The sequence below is a fragment of the Rhinolophus hipposideros genome (assembly GCF_964194185.1).
Source record: "Rhinolophus hipposideros genome assembly, chromosome: 5".
NCBI classification, from domain to species: domain Eukaryota; kingdom Metazoa; phylum Chordata; class Mammalia; order Chiroptera; family Rhinolophidae; genus Rhinolophus; species Rhinolophus hipposideros.
In genome coordinates, this window is record NC_138051.1 from 59183815 (window position 1) to 59206845 (window position 23031).

The 23031-nt window shown below is 33.4% G+C and overlaps 1 protein-coding gene across 1 annotated transcript in view; it reads left to right on the forward strand.

Moving 5' to 3' along the window:
- Positions 1-23031, forward strand: part of PIAS1 (protein inhibitor of activated STAT 1) — a 114058-nt gene that overhangs the window by 25535 nt on the left and 65492 nt on the right. The window contains exon 2 of the mRNA XM_081050439.1: positions 4195-4639. Coding sequence (XP_080906565.1) covers positions 4195-4639 — 445 coding nt within the window. The remainder of the gene's footprint in view (positions 1-4194; positions 4640-23031) is intronic.

The following is a 23031-nucleotide window of genomic DNA, read 5'->3' on the forward strand; positions in this document are numbered from 1 at the left end:
ATAGAAGCTTCTGTAAGCTTCCTGCAGGGAATATAAAAGTGACCATGAAAAATCGAGGCTCAGAATGGTGCCAGGCTTCTTAATAGCAACCCTGCAACCCAGAAGACAATAGGAAAGGCCTTCAAAATTTGGACAGAACGTGTGTTTCTGTCTAGAATTATCTACTGAGTCAATTTCAGTTATTAAATATGGGTAAGTGAAGATATTTTTACACAGTGTAAGGAATAAAAAGTATACCTCATGCCCCATTCTCAGAAAACTGCTGATGGAAATGCCCTACTAAAAAGAGAAGACCAATGAAGAGGAAAAAGTGAGATCAAGGAAATGGGATCCACTATGGGAGAGAGACAAGGGAATTCTCAGTATAAGTTAAAGGGAAATTCTATGACCATAGTTGTGTACCAGGCCTAGAGAGCAAGCAGTCCAAGTTGGAACTTGATGTAGGAATATAGTAGGTATATTTTAAAGAAACAAAACAGAGATTTACCTGATGTATGTGAATATGTTGAAAGTTGCACTTCTAGCAAGAGTTTGCAGATGAATTAGAAAACTAAGCAAATGTAAACATGGTACTGTTATTTTAACTATTAAGTAAAGCAAGGTTACACAAATAAGGAAGAGTAATGATATACTTTTGGCTCAACTGTGTCTGTTATTTACAGCCATACTAGTAATAATGTAAACATCAACAATTGATTCAACCTAACTTTATCATGGGAAGATGGGGGGTAAAGAAGATGTAACAGAGCTGAACCATTATCTTTTATAATAGGAAATCAATTTTTTCTTAAAAGAAAAAATTTAAAAATAACTGTATAGACCTACTATATAGAATATAGTGAAAAATGCCAGAAGAAATAGCTAAAAAAGCTTAAGAGTGCTTGCCTAAGGGATGTGAAAAATGGGGACGTGGCAAGGGATATCTGTTTTTCTTGTAAAACTATTTGAGTTTTTAAACTGTGTGCATGTCAGTCTGATTTAAAGAATTAAAAAAGATACCCCTCACAGCATGCACAGAATATATACATTTCGCAGGAATTCTGAGTTCCCTAGGATTCTGAGAACTATATCATTTGGGGATGTAGTCTGCAGAATGCTGTCTGAGTAGGTAACGATTCTCGATTCTCGTAGTAGCAGTGGTTGATGTTATCCTTAGTTATATTCACTTTGTTGTAGTGCTAATAAATGAAGATTTTAAAATTCACGACGGATTAAAATATGATACATTTTAACATCTCAGATGTGTTTAGTTTTCCTCTGTGTTGCCGACACTTTACATTGTGTATTGACTGCTTCATGCTTCTCTGAAGCTTTTCAGTTGAATGGTGTTTCAGATGTTTGTTTCCCACCCCCTTTTATTTAGCCTTTTAAAATACTGCATGCTTATTATAGTCCTTAAGAGTATGCAACAGCTGTTCCAATAATAGCAATAGGTACCACCTCATCTTTCAATATACCTGATTATAAGGTACAATGATTAATTTGAATCTAGATGCATTTTTTTTAACCACCAATTTTTAAAAATCCAAAATGTTGAAGCTTGAAGAGGAGATTGAATGTTAAATGAATTAACCTTGTAAAAGGTTTTTTCTGTTTCCTAATTAGAAGGCATGTGGTTTGTATCATAGTGTAAAAGCACATTTGAAGTAGTACTAGTGCCACATTTGCCAAATTTCTTAACTTTCCTAGGCCTCAGCTTTCCCATATGTAAAATGAGTACAGTATCTACCTCAAAATTGTGATGTTTAATTGTGTATCCTTGTAAAACAAAAACTATACTTATGTCGTTAACGTTTTTTTACCACCAAACAAGGGATTTTATTTTATGTGAATTGTCAATGTATTCTTCCTTAAAAATAGAACAATAATACATCTGTGCTGCATTTAAATCCTTATATACCCACAGAATGAGGACAGAGAAGCTGTCATCAATGAAGAGTTTATAGTTATCTCTGAATTTCGGTTTTTGTTTTTGTTTGACTTAGGAGAATGGAGTTGAATTGAAATGGAAATTCTTCTCTTTCTAAAATTTATAGTTTACTCTGTAAAATGAAGTACATTTGACCACTGCCAGCTTATATTTATTTTTAACCTGTAATCTTTGAAGCATGATTCATGTTATTTCTCTAAAAGCAGAAGCTTGTTAATAATATTGCTTTTCTGTTGAAGTCTCTGTTCCTTTCAAAATATGGAATAAAAATCTTTATACTATTTTGTACTGTGAGGACATTTTGGATAGTAGGGAGAAATCAATATCTTGCTGACATTGTTAGTAATTATTTAATCTGTGATGACATTATTTAAAAGAAACATAGGGTTTGGGGTAGACTTTGTTTTCAAGTCTACCCCAAATCTACATTATACCTACATTATGTCTTTGCCTGCCTTCTACAGAACATAAGGTTTTGGGACTTCATTTGCATTTATGTTACAGTTATTTTTATAACTTATCATTGTAGATTCCACTCCCACTTTTTCTTCTTCTGGTGTGCCTTTCTTATTTGTCTCTGTCTCTCTATCTCTGTCTCTGTCTTTCTCTCTCTCCAGTCATTTGAAGAGTATCTACCATTGTCAGGCTCTAGTGTTAGATGCTGAGGGTAACATGGCCTTGTGCCCTAGAGGACCTCAGTCTGGTCATGGAATCACTTGTATAAACAGAAAAATTACAGTACAGCAAGATAAATGCTAAAATAAAGATAGGAAAAATGGTCAGTAAAAGTAATGAGGAAAGGCCTAATGGGCAAAAGATGCACTTTGAGGAAATAAAGCATTTTCCTGTCCAGACAGTTAGAAGGGCTCGTATTTCTTTGATTAACCAGCTTTATTGCATATAAAGCTTGTTATATACCTTTTTCCCCTCACTTTTTTATTTTTTCCTTTAATTGTTTTGCAATCTGTAAAGAACTTCTAGAAGATTGGCTGGGGGAGGTTGTCATCTCATGGAGTGGTGGGGAATTAGGGAAGGCAGTTTAGCTTTTGTGTATTGGTATTTGGTATGAGGTGAGGGGGGAAAACAGTTGGGGAAATAGCAAATGGTAAGCTTACATGTGTCTTCTATCCTAACACCTCCCTGTTAGTGGTGGTAAGTCAGGATTCTGCTGTTAGTAGATGTATGATCTTGGGTAAGCCATTTCTTCTCTATGGATTCCATTTTCCTCTACTTTAAAATGAGAGGATTGCTATCAATGGACATTGCCTATTGGTAGTCTCTTAATAGTTGCGTAAAAAGGCGAAACAGTGACCCATTAAGTTTGGGAACACAGGGTGAAACAAAGTTAAATAGATTTCTTTGCTATAGCCTTACATACATTATGGCATGTGGATTGAATTCCTACACTCTTAGCCTGGCTTTGCCAGTAATATTTCCAGCTCCGTCTTTTTCCTTATGCTTTAGTGGAAGAAAAGAGCCAGGGCTTCAGAATCATACATATCTGGGTTTGAATTCTGACTGCTGCTTAGTAGCAGCTCTGTGGCTTTAGGTAAATTATTTAACCTCTCTTAACTATTAGGTTGGTGCAAAAGTAATTGCGGTTTTTACAGTTATTTTTAACCTTTTAAACTGCAATTACTTTTGCACCAACCTAATAGTTTCTACGTATGTTAAGCAAGGATAACACCTTGTGGAGTTGTAAAGATTTGGTGACAACTCATGTGAATGTATCAAATGTATTTGGCATATAATGGGTTAAAAAAGGTATAGTTTGTCCTACAAATTCCAGAGTTAGTATGGAATGTAATACTTGATAATATGTTATTTATATTCTGCATACATCTGGTATTTGAGGTGGGCTGTTTATGTGTTTCATATATACTTACATACTTTTACCGCAAGAAAACAAATGTTTTTGAGGGCTTATTATCTTTTGCCATCCACATAGAGCCCTCAGCACTTTCTCCTGGAGACTCAAGTAAGTGCTTGATAAATACCTGACAATTTCATCAAAACAGTGGAATGAGGTGAGATGTGGTTATCTTACATCTTTCATCACCCTGGGTAGAAGTCAGTGAATTTATGAATATTAATTTTCTTTGATTACTTACGTTAAATGATTAAACTTTAAGTTTAAAAGAACTACAATTGACTGTAAATGAATTGCCTTTAAGCAAACAATAAGGATTATAATAAAGTTCTGTTTAATGCTATAAATTATATTACTGGAATACTAATGTTTTACATTTTGTTTTGTCTCTAAGCAAATGGTTATGAGCCTTAGAGTTTCTGAACTTCAAGTACTGTTGGGCTACGCCGGGAGAAACAAGCACGGACGCAAACACGAACTTCTCACAAAAGCCCTGCATTTGCTAAAGGCTGGCTGCAGTCCTGCTGTACAAATGAAAATTAAAGAACTCTATCGGCGGAGGTTCCCGCAGAAAATCATGACGCCCGCGGACTTGTCCATCCCCAATGTACATTCAGGTCCTATGCCAGCAGCTTTGTCTCCATCTACCATTCCACAACTCACTTACGACGGTCACCCAGCATCCTCATCGTTGCTCCCTGTTTCTCTTCTGGGACCCAAACATGAACTGGAACTCCCACATCTTACGTCAGCTCTTCACCCGGTCCATCCGGATATAAAACTGCAAAAATTACCATTTTATGATTTACTGGATGAACTGATAAAACCCACCAGTCTAGGTAAGATTATTTTGTAATGCTTCTTTGGTTACTTTGGGGGGATACATTTTCATTTTAGGGTATTTGAACCAGTTTATTGTTCATAATGAAATTCACTTTTGGTGATAGCATCCAGATGACAATAATCTTTAAATTGTAAACAGAATCAGATACATGAAAGCTATCTTTTAGACAAAGAAAAAAGTATAGTAACTAGTTTTGATTATTTAAATGAGTCAGTGGTTTTATTATAAAAGGAGATTTGAGCTTTGATGTGTAGTATTTCAATTTCAGCTGATTTTTTAAAGTGGATACGTGTGCTTGATAGGTGCACACATGATCATGGTTATATAATACGAATATTTGAAATTTCATTTACTGTGTTTTCCCATCATTTGATTAATGTCTAGCATATTAGTAGAATTTAATGTAGTGGTCAACTTGTAGTTTTAATTGCTATAGTGCAACCTTATTTAATGAAGAATAAAACTGACTTATTGTGATCTCTGATGCCTTTGGTGTAATTTATTTAAAATCTAAGAATTCCAGGTGCTGGTTTGTTGTTATAAATCAGTGGTTGGCATACTATGGCCAGCAAGGCAAATCTAGCCTGTGTCCTGTTTTTTGTGCTAAGAATTTTTTTTAAAAATATTTCTAAAGGTTTGTTAAAAGAGAAAAAACAAAAAACAAATAAGAATATGCAACAGAGACCACATATATCTGCAAAATCTAAAATATTTAATGTTTGGCCCTTACAAAAAAAGTTTGCCTACTCCTGTTACAAATAATTAAACATTTCAGTTTGGGGGATTGTCGAATGTCGAATTTTGAGACCATTTACTAAAATTCTTTGAACTGGTAAATGTTTGTTTTTACAGAATTTACCTGAATAAATTAAGGTTATAGGAGTCATTTTCTTTTTTTAAATAACTATTTTATTTATTTGAAGCACAGTTAAAAGGTATGCTTTGGATGTTCAGTGGCATAGGAGTCATTTTCAAACAACATGAATTTTATTTTACATTATTTTATTTTTAAAATAACCATAACAAGAAAACACTAGTTGAGAACCCACTGTATATTTAATGAAACATGCTCATTATAAAAAATGAAAGTGCCGAAGTTCCTTCCTCATTAGCAACTTAGTGTATATGCATACATAAGCAAATTCTATTTCTTGTTTTTCAAGGAATCATATTATACATGTATTCTGTGGCTTGGCTTTTTTCCCCTTACTCATACATTATAGGTATCTCTCCTTGTCTGATATAGATAGATAGATAGATAGATAGATAGATAGATAGATAGATAGATAGACACACTTTTTTAATTGAAGGCTGTATATATGTATATACATACACACATTTATATATGGTGTGTTATGTGTACACATGTGAGCATGTATATATACTAGCGCATTTCTTATTAGACTGTATATAATTGTGTGATTTAGATAAGTCCTATATTAAAAGACAAAATTTTCTAGTTTTCTGCCAAAAACATGCTGCAGTGAACATCATCTGAGATTTAAAAGGAAAAAAATGTTGGTGGCTTTTATTTGATTTGATTCCCAGCTCTCAAATTTTCTTCTAGTCTTAATTAATTATCTTGTTGTTTTCATTTTCACTAATATGAATTTCAAGTACCAGTGTGAATAGATGTTGTTTATATATGTATCTAAATTTTGTTATGAAGAGTAGAAAAGCAGACTGGACACACATGATGGTTATGTTGGGTAATGTTTTAAATTAAATTAAGAAAATTTTAAAGTTTTTTACTAAGGTACTTTTGCTTGAGTATATATGTTTATTTCTAATGTCTACACGAATTGTCTTTTCATGCCTTTGTAGCTTAACTTAATATATCATAATTTATATCTTACATCTTGTTGCTTTAATACTGTAGGGTACATCTATCCATATGACCCTTTTAATGTGTAATAGTAATGGGTAAACAGCTGATTTACCCCTAAAAAGATATTAGAAGCAGATAGTTCATAAGAAGTTATGGTGTTAAAGCTGCAGAGTTTTTGATATCTTTCTATAGTATTTTCCCCTAATGATTATTTTTTAAAGAATAGGAAATAAATTTTAAATAATTTTCCATCTTTACTCTTCATCTGAAAATTTATAGAACGCTTCAGTGCAGTGTTTTAGTGTGACAATTTAAAAACAGTGTCATAAAGTTTTGCCCATTCTTGATATCCAGTAAGTAAACCCTTGCATTTACAAAATTGATGGGTTGAAGTACTAAAATATTTCCCATGAGATATATTTAATTGGACTTTCTTTGTACTGTCAGTCCTCATTATTTGCACATTCTGTATTTGTGAATATCTGCCATCTCAAATTTATTTGTAATTCCAAAATCAATACAACGATTTTACGGTCATTTAAATACATGTGCAAAGCAATGAAAAGTTTGAGTCAGCTGACAACTCCCATTTTCCCACCTGTGATTGAGCAAGGTCTTGACTTTTGCCTTCTTGTTTTCTTGCTACTTTAAACAAATGTCCTTTTTGCATTCTATTTAATGCCACGTTTTTGTGCTTTCTGGTGTTTTCACAGTTTCAAAAGTCCCCCAAGCATTATGCTGCAGTTCTGTCTAGTGTTCATGAGTTCAAGAAGGCTGTGATGTCCCTTATGGAGAAAATACATGTGTTATATCAGTTTTGATAAGGCATGAGTTAAAAAGTGCTGTTGGCTATGAGATGGATGGTAACAAATCATCAATATATATTAAATAAGGTGTCTTGAAACAGAAACACACGTAAAACAAGGTTATGTATTGATCAATTGATGAAAATGTTGTGACCAGAGGCTCACAGGAACCTAACCCTGTATTTCCTCTAGGAGCAGTGGTTCATTATTCACTAATTCATCATTTGTGGTGACTTTATACAACTACCACAAGTAATAAAAATTGACTATATATTTAAAGTATAATTTGATCTAATGCCAGTTTTCATAAATAAATCCATTGTTTGTGGCATACATAAACGTGAATAGGCGGTATATAATTGCTTCGTGGCATGTAAATAGATTTCTAATTTCTCATTGTTATTATAGAATGAAAATAAAGCAAACATGGTTATGTACAAAAAGGTCTTACCAGAAAACAATTTATGGAAGTTCATTGATTCAGTAAATATTTGAGGTAGGAGAATTCTCAATGAATCTGAAAAAGTTACTGAAAGAAGATTCTGAATAATCTTTAGAGTTTAGGATAAATATATTTTAAAGTCCTCTCTGCTTTATAAAAAACAATAAAGAACCTATAAGATTGTTGAATGTTATTAAAAGACTACCTCTGTATTTTGTTAATAGAAGTGACTACTTCATTACAGTATTCCGTTTTTTAATGGATTAGTTTTGCCAATAGATTGTTTTGAATCTAGCGAACAATATTTTCTAAAAATATTAAATGGCTTCCAGCATCCTCTTTCTTTCTAAAATATGCATACATTTAAAATCATAACAAGCTCTTAAGAGTTCAGTTTTTCCTGTGTAGTTCATCACAATTGTCACTTGAGTCCAGAATGTGACAGTAAATTCAATTTTTCGTTTTTTCTCCTTTTTGGCCTTAAACACTAAATTTAAACAGATTTTATGTTCTGATGTAAGCTGAATATTTTTATGTGTGGTTCATGTTTCTAAAACATCAAAATAATTGTTCTGTGATTCCCCATTTTATTAGATAATCCTTATCCATTCTTATAATCATTTTATTTCTTTAACAGTAAGTAATTTTAAGATCTTTATTCATTTTGGAACCACATATTAAAGAGAATTCTTTTCATTGTCCATAGTTAACTAGAAGAATTGGGAGATGAAATAAAGGTTGTTGTAAAATGCTTGATTTGTTGTATATTTTTGCCTGTCAGTATTAAAATCCTGTTTGTTCTGTGAGGCCCGTTTCAAATGCTTTTTAAAACCTTTTCCATTAATCTTTCCAAGATTCCCCACTAATACCTGTATATTCCTTCCCCATCCAGAGTCCATTTTGCCTTCCTGCATGCTCATAACATTTTGTTGCTCATTCCTCAAAATGTGGGAGCTCTGCTGTATTCACCTGTGTATTCCTGCAATAGCTAGCTGTGAGCCTGTTATATGGCAGTTGTTCAGTAAACAATTTATTACTTCTCCAATTCATTTAAATACAATAGTCTTTTACTTTAATTCAATGAATTTTAACCATTTTATCATCCAAACACAACAGAGGCATACCTCATATCATAAACAGTGACTTATAATAGGGATGGGAAATAGAGTAGGGAGAAAAGGAGTATCCTTCCCTTTATTGTTCCCACCCCCATTCTGGGTAATTGATGACTTGGATATTTAATATACTCTCATTTAAAAGAAATTTCCCTAATTACAGAGATACCACAGGTTTACTGTAGAATCCATACACACTACTTACTTTAGAGAGAAAAAATATTTCTGTTGTGTTCTTCTAGTTAGTCATCTGTGTGTGTGTGTGTGTGTGTGTGTGTGTTTGCTTTTGTTTTAATGAAGAGAAGAATCTCAAATACTGACAACCCAGCAGGATTAGCCACATGTATTATTGATCCATATAAATAAAGGGGCACGGAAAAATTTTAATCTTTTTGGTATATTGAGTACCACGTGTGGAGTGTACTTCATTTTAAATCTTATTTACATAGTGTACCACTACTGGTGTTGATGAGCTATGGAATTTACATAATTAAAAAAGTTAAAGGACAAATAATTTTGAATTAAAATGTTTTGTAATGTCCTTTGAGAAGGAAGATATTTCCCTCATTTAATATTGTTTTACTTAGAATCATTGTTTAGAATATTATTTATATTTAGTGTTTAAGTAGATGCAAGTTAGAGCATAATGGCAAAAGCAAAATATTTTCGTAGTGACTGAAAAAATAATTCTTTAGGATGCAGTACTTGATTCAGAATTGAATAAACAGATCCATTAATACTCAGCTTTATATTTGTTACTAATTTAATTATTTCAGTCTAGCATGTAGAGAACAGCTTTGCATTCATTTAGAGTAGTCATGTGAAAGTCATGTGAAAGTTTGTGAGTTATCTCAAGGTTTGCTTTATATCAAATTTAAACCAAATTATACCTTCTCAAGAGATACCTTCCTTTTCAGATTTTTAAAGATCTTAGCTAGTACATCTGAATAAGTTCATATCATGTGTCCATGGATTAGATAGTTCTCATAGATTGGTATGAGGAGTAATAATTGTTGATGTTGAGTGTTACTTCTAATGTTCTAAAGTCAGCGTTCTTCTAGTGGATTACTGAAGGATACAGTATCCCCTCTTATCCCAATTAGAACCAATAGTTAATTGATAAAAGTAATGAGTGATTAAAAGTTAAGTTAAACATCTCTAAACCATATTAAATCTATCTTCACTTGCCAATATTTTGATGTGGGTGAAGGACTTTCTTTTGAGACTGCTGAATTCCCAATTTTAGATTGTCAAACAGAGAGAGAATTTAAAGACTTTGTGAAGTAACTTGAGTCCAGAATCTGTTACAACTGGGGTAAAAAATCTTTTATACTTATGCCACTCACCTAATTCCATTGTGTGTTTTTTAAGCAACTTGCTTTTATTGGGTCTTTGCAGAGCATTCAACTTAATTTTCTTAAAACCTTTTTCTTTGTACTTATAGTTCATTGATTTTGTAATATTTAATTTTATAATTACAAGTGCAACTGGCATAAACAAGTTTGAGAATAAACACCTCTCATTCTTGATAAGCACATCAAGTGGTGTGAGCAGAAGTGCACAAAAGCACTGAGAGTGGCCTGCTGGCACAAGCAGTCAGCTTGCTAGAGCATCCGTTCGGATGTTTTATAGAGAGGCAGTGGAGAACATCAGTTAATCCAGTAAAGAGGAGGTTAGCTAAGAGAGCTTGTACTGATTTCCTTTTGCGCCATTCTTAACTCTCCAAAGACAATGGAATTAAAAGTTTATGTGTTCTCTTGCTTGAGAATAATTTAAGTGTTTTTTTTCTCTGGAGGACCAATATGGATCATAATTTTTATGATTGTGGTTTTTTTCTTTTAAGAAATCTACTTTTAGCTCCCTGTCACCCCTTTGGGAGAGTTGTAATGGTGGGAAGGATTGGAAGAAGTAGGGAAGTAAGCAAGTTAAATTTTTATTGTACAGTTTTATGTTTATAGTCTTTTAGAACTCATTGTAGTTTAATCCTTTTCTCATTTCTCATTAAGGACAGTGACAATAAATAACAAAGATAAAATGAAACAATTCATAGGCATCTGTTAATTTTTTCTTTACTAAAAATTATCATAACAAATTAAAAATTATTGGTGTGTCTGAAGGTGATCTCTCCTTGTTCCTCCTAATTCTAAATGTGTCCTAACGTTTTTTGGGAAGTATTTGGATGTTACAGACTGAAGAATCTGAAACACTGAAGTATACTTTAAGTGATCATATGGATGCCATTCTTCAATTTGTAATTAAACAAGTCACTTATTTTATCTTTCTCTTTTTTAAGTCTTGGAATGTGGCTTCTATTTAAGTTTAATGTTTGTCAAACAATCTTTTCCATAAAACATCATGAATATCTGTTGTTTGAGTTATTTATAGTATTTGGATTCCTGAGCTCTGTTACGAGTAGTTCTTTTTTATTTTATTTTAGTTTTTTATTGGGGAAGGGAAACAGGACTTTATTAGGGAACAGAATGTACTTCCGGTCCTTTTCCAAGTCAAATTGTCCTTTCAGTCTTAGTTGTGGAGGGCGCAGCTCAGCTCCAGTTCTTTGTTAGTTGCAGGGGGCGCAGCCCGCCATCCCTTGGGGGACTCGAGGAATTGAACTGACAACCTTGTGGTTGAGAGGACGCACACCAACCAATTGAGCTATCTGGCACTCTCCCATGTGGGAATCGAACTGGCAGCCTTTGGCGTTAGGAGCACGGAGCTCCCACCGCCTGAGCCACCGGCCGGCCCACAAGTAGTTCTAACTTGATGTGGAACAATATAGCGATACTTCTAGGGAAAACCAGCCAATAACCTAGGTGTACTGGGTTTATAGTCTCAGTAATTTAGAAAGTTAGGTTGATCACTTTCCTTTTTAGAGTATTTCTATGTAGAGAATTAAAATTATTTTAGGCTTGGGAGATGTATGAATAATTTATAGGAAAGGTTTAAAATTTATATGTAAATTTATATATAAACATATATACACATACATATATATAAACTTGGGTTTTGCCTTATGGAAAAAAAGTGCAGATGCTTCAGCACTCCTAAATAGTTAAAATGATCCATCTTGTTTTGTGCAATGTGTGTAGGGTTTCTGCTACATCTTAATAACATTGGTTCCCAGTGTTTTCTGCCCAGGGCTCCTCTAGCATTGGATTATATTTCACAGTTTCCTTCTCTCATTTTTTATAATTGAATTTGCCTTCCTCCACATGCCTAATAGCTAGTGCTTAGAGATCAGGTGATGCAAATTCAAGGACGCAGGCTCTGATAAATATTGGAAAGGGCATTCAAAGGTTTTATGATTCACTCTACTCTACTTTTAGAAAATTTGCCTTCTAACAATTCAACACAAGCTGTGCTCTTCTGTACTTTAATTTTGGAAAGTCAAAAGCACTAATTTTTTCTGTAGGTGGGTTTCTTCCCTAGAAACTTTTCTTTCTAATTTGGCAGCACTGGTTTCTGACTTCAAAACAAAATCTAAGATATACATTTCTTTGTAGATAATATTCTTTTTATCTGGTGAATTTAATAATTTTACTACTATTTATATAGAGATTCCTTACAAAGGAATCTAGTGTGTTTTTAATAATGGATGTCTTTATTCTTGTTATATTGAGAACTAAGAATGATAGACTTTTTGGTTGGAAAAGAATCTTGCCAATCAGAATCAGTAAAAAAACCCTCTGTATAATTGTACGTATGAAATGTAAAAAATTTAATTGTGAGATTAATGAGCCATCCATTTAGGTTCAGAAGCAAGTAAGTACAGTTTAACAAAGAAATCCAACATATAAAATATTACTGGGATGGAATTTAAAGATCAAGTCTGTAGTATATATAGTGCTTGAAATAAAGCATTTCAGAATTTGCCAGTGAGCTCTACATCACGTTGGCCCAGTCTCCCCATCAAAATTGAGTCCCCATGCTAATTGCAGACCAGCCAGCTGCAGGATTTGGTTGTGGTAATCATGGGGCAGGGAGGATGGTGGAACAAAGGGAGAACACAGTTTTCGCAATCCATTTCTTTCATTTAAGAAATTTTCTTGGTAGATATCTGGGTGATTGGAAGAATATTTTAAGCCGTTCTCTCTTTTGAGCCATACTATTACAGTGCTGGCAGTACTTGCAGGTGACCCAATAGTTTTGTGCGAAGATTAGTCATTCTAATTCTTTGGTACTGCTGCCGGTGAATTATTAAAGCTAAAATGTAAATAAGCTTTAGATATGCCAAAGATGGGGCTATTGCAGTGCCAAAGTAGCTGGATGTTGAATGTAGTATTAGAATTAAATCACTTTAAGGTAGGTAAAAATAAAAAGGCTGAATTGCTTTTGAAAAAACATTCAATTTATCACTTCTCCATGTTCTCTGCAGTTCCTAGAATTTTGTTTCAATGTTTATTTTGGAGCTATATTTTTGAATGTTTTATTTCTGCTCTTAAAGTTTATTTTAATTTTAAAATTAATGATTTTATTATAAGATACAGATTAGACGGGAAAATCACTTTTGTATAATATAAATACTCAAAGCATTTTGTGCTTTTCACCACCTCCCCATGTGAAGTTTAAATATAAAGTTAGCAATTTATATTTATATATGATTTAAGAAACCATAAAGGAAATGATGATACAGTTGATTATTAGGGAACAGAATGTACTTCTGGGCCTTTTCCAAGTCAAATTTTCCTTCAGTCTTAGTAGTGGAGGGCGCAGCTCAGCTCCAGGTCCAGTTCTTTGTTAGTTGCAGGGGGGGCACTGGCCATTGTGGGGTAAATAAGTTAAATCTCTGTGCATTAGGGTTTTTTTTTTACATCATTAAAAAAAATCCCAAGTATAAAAGTAAAGTTGGACAGTGAAGAAGGCTGCTAGGAAAAAATGTGATTCATTTGACATTTGACGTTGGGGGAGGGTTCTACAGAGAGCTTGGACCGCCAGAAAAGATGAACAAGTGGGTCCTAGAGCAAATTAAGCCTGAAATATTGTGGAGGAAAAAAGGACCGAACTGAAGCTGTCCGACTTCAGGCACATCATGAGAAGGCAGGGTTCTTTGGAAAAGACAATAATAATGGGAGAAACAGAAGGTAGCAGGAAAAGAGGAAGACCAAATATGAGACGAATTGACTGTAAAAGAAGCCCTAGGCACGAGTCCACAGGAGCAGAGCAGGGCTGTTGACAGGACCTTGTGGACGTCACGCATTCACAGGGTCACCAGGAGTCCACGCAGACTCAGTGGCATGTGTACACATATAACAGTATATCAAATAGAAAAATACTTGAATCAAACATAAGACTAAATGAAAGAACTCACAAATCAATATGGGGGAGAGTACTAAGACACTATTAGGCAAAATGTATAACTAGGTAAGTTATTAAAGGGGAAATGCAACTAGGAAACGTGAAAAGATATTTTTACTAGTTCTGAAAGAAAATTCAAAATAAGACAATGAGGTGTTAAATCTTGTCTTAAGTATTAGATTTAAGTAATATATATTTCTATTCAATATTGATGACATATTAAAGTGTACGTTTACTGCTGGTACCAATACAGTAGAGCTCTTTGAAAGAACAGTTTGGCAAAATGTAGCAAGAGCTTAGAAATACCTTTTGATTTATGGCATCTTTGGAAACCCAAAGCCTAAGAACATTCATTGCGACGTTATTTCTAGTATAAAAATGAGAAAGAACCTAAATATCCAATAATAACAGAATAATAATTAACCTGTGATATATGTACTATGTGGAATAGTTTAAGGCTCAGTTAAAAGTGGTTACCATGAAGTCTAATACATGAATTGGGGAAAGAATGGGAGGCATAACCACAAGTTATTGGGCATCTATTCTGACAAGCTGGAAACTAGGAGCTTTATAGACGTTATCTCATTTAAACCTCTAAACCTTGAAATTTAAAAAATGTAAATAGCCTAAATGTTATGAAAGAGGTAGCTGAGACCTGAAGAAAGTAATTCACAAAACTTAAGTGAAGGGGTCAGGGTTTTGAACCCAAGTAAGTTTGTTTCCAAAGCCAGTGCTCTTTCTATTATATAACAAGATATCAAAAATAAATAAGATTTAAAAATCATTCTTTAAAGTAGTTTATTTAGCTATTTATAACATTGTTTGCTTCTTTAACATAGTTTAGCAAGTTATAACATTGCTCTCATTTTTATTTAGAAAAATCTTTAATATTTTCAGTAGAATTTATTGGATCTACAAATGGGATGACTATTGAAATTTACTTTATAGAAAACTGCAAAGGTCTTTTGTATTCCATACATATACTGAAAGAGGGTTTGAGATTTTAATTTTACATGATAATCTTTACCAGTACATCCTGTAAATAGAGTTTTATTTCAACAGACCAGTCTGGACCTGTGTGAGATCCACAGTACATGTGAAGAATTCTGATGTTTTACCTCTAGATGTTAGTCTCTAGGTTTAAAAAAAGTGTATTATGTTAAAATTATAGACCTTTCACAACACAATACTTAAATATTTTAAAGAAAAACTCAATTTTTTTCAGTCTAGTCTAGATTTCAGGTTTTTGCTAAGATTCATTCTGTTGAAATGACATATATATGTAGTTAATGTCAAAATCTCCCTGCCGATTTTCTAATATTTGGGGGGAGCAAAACTTTTTTTGCCTTAAAGAAAATAATTTATAGTACTTTCCAAGATGTAGAGAGACCTTCAAAATAAGGTAAAGATTATAAGCCTCCTCAAAAACGGAAAAAATTAAGTAAAATTTTAAAGTTCTTCTAAAATTACTTGAATAAAAGAGAAACATAAAATGGGTTTATAGAGGATTCATCGCTTATTGGTTATTTTCTTCCTTCATTTGTTCCCTTTTTTGCTGATTTTTATCCTTTCCATATGGATCAAGCCACTATAAAACATTGCAAATGAACAAAAATCTTAATAAAGCATGTTTTCATTTTTACGTAAATACCCATGGTCATGGAAGTAGAACCTTCCTTATTGCTTCCTCCCAAGAGATTTGTGAGTCTTTAAACAAATAAATGTAAAAATAACTTGTTTTCTATTTTCTAAAAGTTCATTCACCTAATATATATTAAGTGCCCTTTTGTGCCAAGCACCATTCTAGTTGCTGGAAAAGAGTAAGACATTCAAGGAGTTCATGATCCAGTAGAGGAGTCAAACATACATTAGTTTGTTTTAGAAAACACAAGGCAAAAGAAACGAAAAGGGCATAACCTAGGGATAAAAATCGAAGGGATTATATTTCCCACATGAATTTAACATTTTTGTCTTGTGGAGTAGTCAAATCAGAATTACTGGGGGTGCTTATTAAAAATAGAGACTTTCCACACCCCAGATCTTCTGAATTGTATTTACATCATAGGGTGTTATGCAGACCTTCCCACGCAGGTCACTTCATTTCTTTGAACTCCTACAGAATGTATCACAGTATGATCATAAACTTACATTTTCTCCTTTCCATGAACATAGAGGTTGTTTCCATTTTTTGCTACTATACCAGTGAGCATCCTTATATATAAAAATATATATTTTTGTACTTATGTATTTCTATAAATCCAAAGTAGTTTTGGATTTGGTCAGAGGATGTGCATGCTTCTAATTTGCCATTAAATTGCATTCCCCTCCCCAACAAAGTTTACACTCCTACCAACATTTTTATGAGAGTGCCTATTAACCACAGTTTTATCAAAAATTTAAAACTTTTATAAACTGATAAAATGAAAATGTCTTATTTTCATTTATATACGTTTGCTTGCTGCTGAAGTTGAACATTTTTATGATTATTAACCATTTGTAGTCGTTGAATTGCTTGTTCATATTCTTTGCTCATTTTTAGTCTGTTTTTTTTCTTCGTGCTTTGTATGTGATGCATAATAGCCAGCCGTCTATTATGTGTTGTAAATATTTTATCTTGGCCTGTCACTCATCTTATTATGTAATTTATAATATCCTTCATTGCACAGAAGTGGAAAACAATTAAGTTGTCAAATCTGTTCGTTTACATTTGGATTTTTTAAAACAACAGCTTCATTGAGCTATAATTCACATACTTTAAAATTCACCCTGTTGAAGTGTACAGTTCAGTGGGTTTTTTTTAGTATATTCATCGAGTCGGGTATCCATCACCACTAGGTATTTAATTCGCATATTTTCGTCATCCCAAAAGGAAACACTGTACTGATTAGCAGTCACTCCCATGCCCCCCTCCCCCCAGCGCCTGAAAACTACTAGTTATCTTTCTGTTTCTATGGACTTGCCTATTCTGGAAATTATAGAAATGGAATCATATAATATATGGCCTTTTGTAACTGGCTGTTTTCACTTAGCATAATGTTTTCAGGATTCAGTCATGTTAGAGCACGCATCAGTGCTTCATTCTTTTTTTGGGGGGAAATATATAATCGTTTTTAATCGGATGTGTCTAATTCCCTTACTTAAAGTTTTAAATTGTGTGAAAAAAATTTACCCTTTAAATTATTTGTAAGTGTACAGTTCAGTAGTGTTAAGTATATTCACATTGTTGCGCAAACGAACTAGAACTTTTTTATCTTGTAAAACTGAAACTTAACAATTAAATAACTCCCTATTTCTTCATCCCCAGCCCCCAGCCCCAACCCCGGTAACCACCATTGCACTTTCTGTTTCTAACAATTTCACTATTTTAGGTGTGTCATGTAAGTGGAATCATACAGTACTTGTTTTTTTGTGACTGGCTCATTTCTCTTAACACAGTGACCTCAAGGTTCATCCATATTGTAGACTGAAACAGGCTTTCATTTTTTCCTAAGGCTAGTTGATATTCCATTATATACCACATTTGGTTAACCATTCATCTATAGATTGACTTTTAGGATTTTTACATTTCTCAGCTATTGTGAGATCCTGCTTTCAGTTCTTTAGGATATATATCCAAAAGTGGGAGTGCTGGGTTATGTGGTAATTTTATTGTTAATTTTTTCAGGAACCACCATACTGTTTGCAAAGCGTCTACACCATTTTACATTCCCACTAACAGTGCACAGGGGTTCCAGCTTCTCTGCAGCCTCACACCACTTACTTTCTGCTGTTTTGCTAGTGGCCATCCTAATGGGGCTGAGGTGTCATCTCTCGTGGTACTGACTTGCATTTCTCTAGCGATTTATGATGCTGAGCATCTATTTATGTGCTTGAGGGCCATTCGTATGTCTTCTTTGTGAAATATCTCTTCAAATCCTTTGCCTATTTTTTTCCTTTGCCTATTTTTTGTGTTATTTTTTTATTGTTGAATGATAGGAGTTCTTTATTCTGAATGTTAACCCCTGATTAGATACATGATTTCCAAATATTTTCTGTCATTTGGTAGGTTTCACTCTGTTTCTTTTGATGCACAGAAATGTTTTAATTTGGTTTAGTCACAAGTGTTTATTTTTGCTTTTGTTACCCGTGCTGTTGATGTCATATCTAAGAAATCATTGCCAAATCCAGTATCATGATGCATCTACCCTATGTTTTCTTAAGAAGTTTTATAGTTTCAAGTCTTTAATCACTTTTTGTACATGCTCTAAGGGAAGGGTCCAGCTTCACTGTTTTGTATGTGGATAACTTGTTTCCCCTACCATTTGTTCAAAAAACTGTTCTTTCCTCATTGTGTGGTGTTGGCATCCTCGTCAAAGATTATTTGACTTTATATGTGAGGGTTCATTTCTGGGCTCTTCTCTGTTCCATTGGTCTTCCATTGGTCTGTTCCATCTCTGTCTTTATGCAAATACCACCCTGTTTTGATTACTATAGCTTTTGTTATGTGTTTTGACATTAGGAAACAGGCCTCTGACTTTGTTCTTTTTCAAGCTTGTTTTGCAAGTGCCTTGAGATTCCATATGAATTTTAAGATGATTTTTTAAAATTTTTGCAGAAAGTGACAGTGGGATTTTGTTAGGGATTGCATTGAATCTGTAGATCACTTTGTTTAATATGGACATTTTTTTTTTTTTTTTTTTTTTAAAGATTTTATTGGGGAAGTTGGAACAGGACTTTATTGGGGAACAGTGTGTACTTCCAGGACTATTTTTCCAAGTCAAGTTATTGTCTTTTCAATCTTCGTTGCAGAGGGTGCCGTTCAGCTTCAAATTGTTGTCCTTTCAGTCTTAGTTGTGGAGGGCGCAGCTCAGCTCCAGGTCCTGTTGCCGTTGCTAGTTGCAGGGGCGCAGCCCACTATCCCTTGCGGGAGTTGAACTGGCAACCTTGTGGTTGAGAGCCCACTGGCTCATGTGGGAATCGAACTGGCAGACTTCGGAGTTAGGAGCATGGAGCTCCAACTGCCTGAGCCACCGGGCCAGCCCTAATATGGACATTTTAACAATATTAAATCTTTTAATCCATGAGCACTGGATGTGTTTCCATTTATTTGTGTTAATTTCTTTCAGCAATACTTTGTAATTTTTAGCAAAGAAGCCTCCTTCGTTAAGTATTCCTAAGTATTTCATCCTTTTTGATGTTATAGAAAATGAGACTGTTTTCTTAATTTCCTTTTCAGATTGGTCATTGTTAGTGTATAGAAATGCAACTGACTTTTGTGTATTGATTTTGTATCCTGCAACTTTCCTGAATTTCTTTCTTCTAACATATTTTTAATAGGGTTTTGTACATATAAGTCATGTGATCTGTGAACAGAGATAATTTTACTTCCTTTCGAATTAAGATGTCTTTTATTTCTTTTTCTTAACTGATTGCTCTGGCTAGAATCTAGTATGATGTTGAATAGAAAGTTGCCTTGTTCCTGGTCTTAGAGGAAAAGCTTTTAGTCTTTTACCATTGCGTATGATGTTAGAGGTGGGTTTTTCATATATGGCCTTTAGTATGGTGACATAATTTCCTTCTAGGCCTAATTCACTGAGTGTTTTTTATCATGAAAGGATATTGAATTTGTCAAATGCCTTTTCTGTATTAATTGGGTGATCATGTGTGTTTTTTTCTTTTCATTCTGTTAATGTGGTGTATTATTACATTAATTTTCTTATTTTGAACCATCCTTGCATTCTACAAATAAACCCTATTTGGTTCTGGTGTATATAATCCTTTTCTTGTGCTGTTGACCTTGAAGGGGGGGGGGACATTCTTATCCTTAGAAGGAAAGCGTCTAGTCTTTCGCCATTGAGTATGATGTTAGCTGTGGATTTTTTTCATACATTTTTGTTGAATTTTTTTAAATCATGAAAGTGTTTTAGAATTTAATTAAATGCTTTTTCTCCATCTATTGAGATGATCCTGTGTTTTGTTTTCTTTATTAATATGGTCTAGTATATTGATTGCTTTTCACCTATTACAGAGTGGCTTTTGGACTTTGAGTTTTGATGACCTCATCCTGTCTCCAAGATTAGTAAATTAAAAGTCCCCTGCATTTTCCATTTCTGACATTTGTGGGTTTTTAAAAATCAATTTTGGATTTTATTTTTGTTTATCTGAGAGTAAGGCTCTTACTTCTCAATCTTTTTTTGAATGAACTTTTTTTGACCTTATTCTGTTTTGCTGATCTGTTTGTGTATTTCTCCACTAACCTGGAATTATTGTATTTAATTTTTGATTACCTTAAAAATTTTTGAGTAGGCAGTACATTTATTTCATTTGCCGAAAAGATCAAGTTGCAAAAGGGTTTATAATGGAAAGGAAGTTCCTTTTCTACCTTTATTTCACCCGCAGGTGTTGCTTTCAGTTCCTTTTTTGTCTTTCCAGAGAGTTCTCTGTACACACAAACTTTTGTCTCATTCTTTTTTTAGCATCTACTTAGTATGAAATTGATTGGACTGCGCTTTATTAAATATTCTCCTATTGGTTGACATTTAGGTACTTTCCTGCTATGGAAAACAGTACTACTGATAATGTTCTATGATATATATCACTAGACACGTCTAAATATATCCAATATTTTATAAGGTAAATTTCTAGAAGTAGAATGTGCATTTAAAATTTTGATAGATGTTCCCAAATTTCTCTCCAGAGAAGATTTGTGCTAATTCATAATCCTACTGGCTATACAGAGTGTTTTATTCCCTATGCCTTCAGCGATACTGTGTGTCATTAAACTTTTGATCATTTCAAATTAATAGATGAATATTTATAAATCATTATAGTTTTAACTTGCATTTCCCTTAAGAGTGTGAGTTTGTTTTATATGTTTAAGATGACGTTTGTTTTATATATTTAAGATGATTGTGTTTATTTTTCTTTGAACTGTTCATGAACTGTGCCCATTTAAAAATTGAATTATTGGGCTTTTCCTTCTGATTTGTAGAATTAAGGAATTTAGCACTTTGTGATTTAAATTTCAACTATTTTTTCAAGTGTGATATCTTTTGACTTTATGATTGGTGTTAGAATTTGCCATCCATTCCTTTTTATTGCTAAGTAGTATTTCATGGTATGGCTGTATCACACTTTCTCTGCCTTTTTACCTATTGAAGTGTATTTTGTCTGTTTTGTCTATCACAAATAACGTTATTATAAGCATTTATGTACAGGTATTTGTATGGACATGTTTCCTTTTTTCGGGATACATACCCCAGGAGTGAGATTGCTGAGTCATATAAATGTTAAGTTTCTTGGGGCAATACCAAACTGTTTTCCAAGTGTGTGTATCATTTTGTATTTCCATTGGCAGTGTCTGAGAGATCTAGGTTTTCTGAATTCTTGCCAGCATATTTGTTGTCAATTTTTTTATTTTAGGTGTTTAAATAGGTATGTACGGATATCTTTTTGTGTTCTTAATTTACATTTCCCTGATGGCTGATGCTGTTGAATGTCTTTTCATGTGCTTATTGGCCATCTCTGTATCCTTGGTGAAATGCCTGTGCACATCTTTCACATTTTTAAATTACGTTGTTTGTTTTTTTATTGTCAAATATTGAGAAATGCTTTATGCATTCTAGCTACTAGTCCTTAGTCAGATATGTTGCTTGCAAATATTTTCTTCCAACCCGTAGCTTGCTTCTTGTTTTTAAACTTTTGATTTTGAAATAATTAGAGATTTATAGGAAGTTACAAAGAAGTATACATGAAGGCATGACCTGTGTACTCTTCGTCTAGTCTCTCCCATTGTTAGCATCTTTCCTAACTATAGGAAATACCAAACTAGGAAATAGACTTTGGTACAACTCACAGAAATTATTCGAATGTTACCAGTTATTTATGCACTTACTTGTGTGTGTGTAGCTCTGCAATTTTATTACGTGTAGCTTCATGTAACCACCACCACAATCAAAGTATTTAATTTGACTGCCTTTGACTAACTTGCTACCTTTCATAGCCTCACTCACCCTTCTTCTATCCCTGGTTCCTGGCAACCACTAATCAGTTCTCTTGCTCTCATTTATGTTATTTCACCAGTGTTATATGAAAGGAAGCATGCCTTTGAAGATTGGCTTTTTTCACTAGCATAATTTCTTTGAGGTTCATCCAAATTGTGTATATCAGTAGTTTGTTCTTTATTGCAGGAAAGTATTCCATCGTATGGTATGTACTACCATTTGTTTAACCATTGTACCCTCTGAAGGACATTTGAATAGTTTTCAGTGTGGGGCTATTACGAGTGAAGTTGCTATGACCATTCATGTACAAGTTTCTGTGTGGAAACAAGTTTTCATTTCTCTGGGATAAATGCCCAAGAATTCAATTGCTGGGTCATATAGTAAGTTCATTTTTAGTTTTAAAAGGAATTATTTTTCCACCATGACTATGCCATTTTACATTCCTATCAGCCATGTATCAGTGATCCAGTTATTCTGCATCGTTGGCCTGCAGTTGGTGTTATCACTACGTTTTATTTTAGTCATCTGATAGATTTGTAGTAATATCTTATTGTTGTTTTAATGGCTAAATGATGTTGAACATCTTTTTATTTGCTTATTTTTCATCTGGATATCCTCTTCAGTGAAATTTAATCTTTTGTCCATTTTCTAATTGGAGTGTTTGTTATTTTTACCATTGAGTTTTCAAAATTCTTTGTATATTTTAGATACTAGTCCTTTGCTGAATTTGTTGTTTGCAAATATTTTCTCATACTTTGCAATGTTTTATCCTCTTAGTAGAGTCTTGTGCAAAGACAAATTAAAACTTTTTGTATATAATAGATTGTGCTCTTGAAATAGATTGTGCTCTAAGAACTCTTTGCCTAACCCTAGATCTGAAAGATTTTTCTCCTATGCTTTTTTAAAAGTTTTATATTTT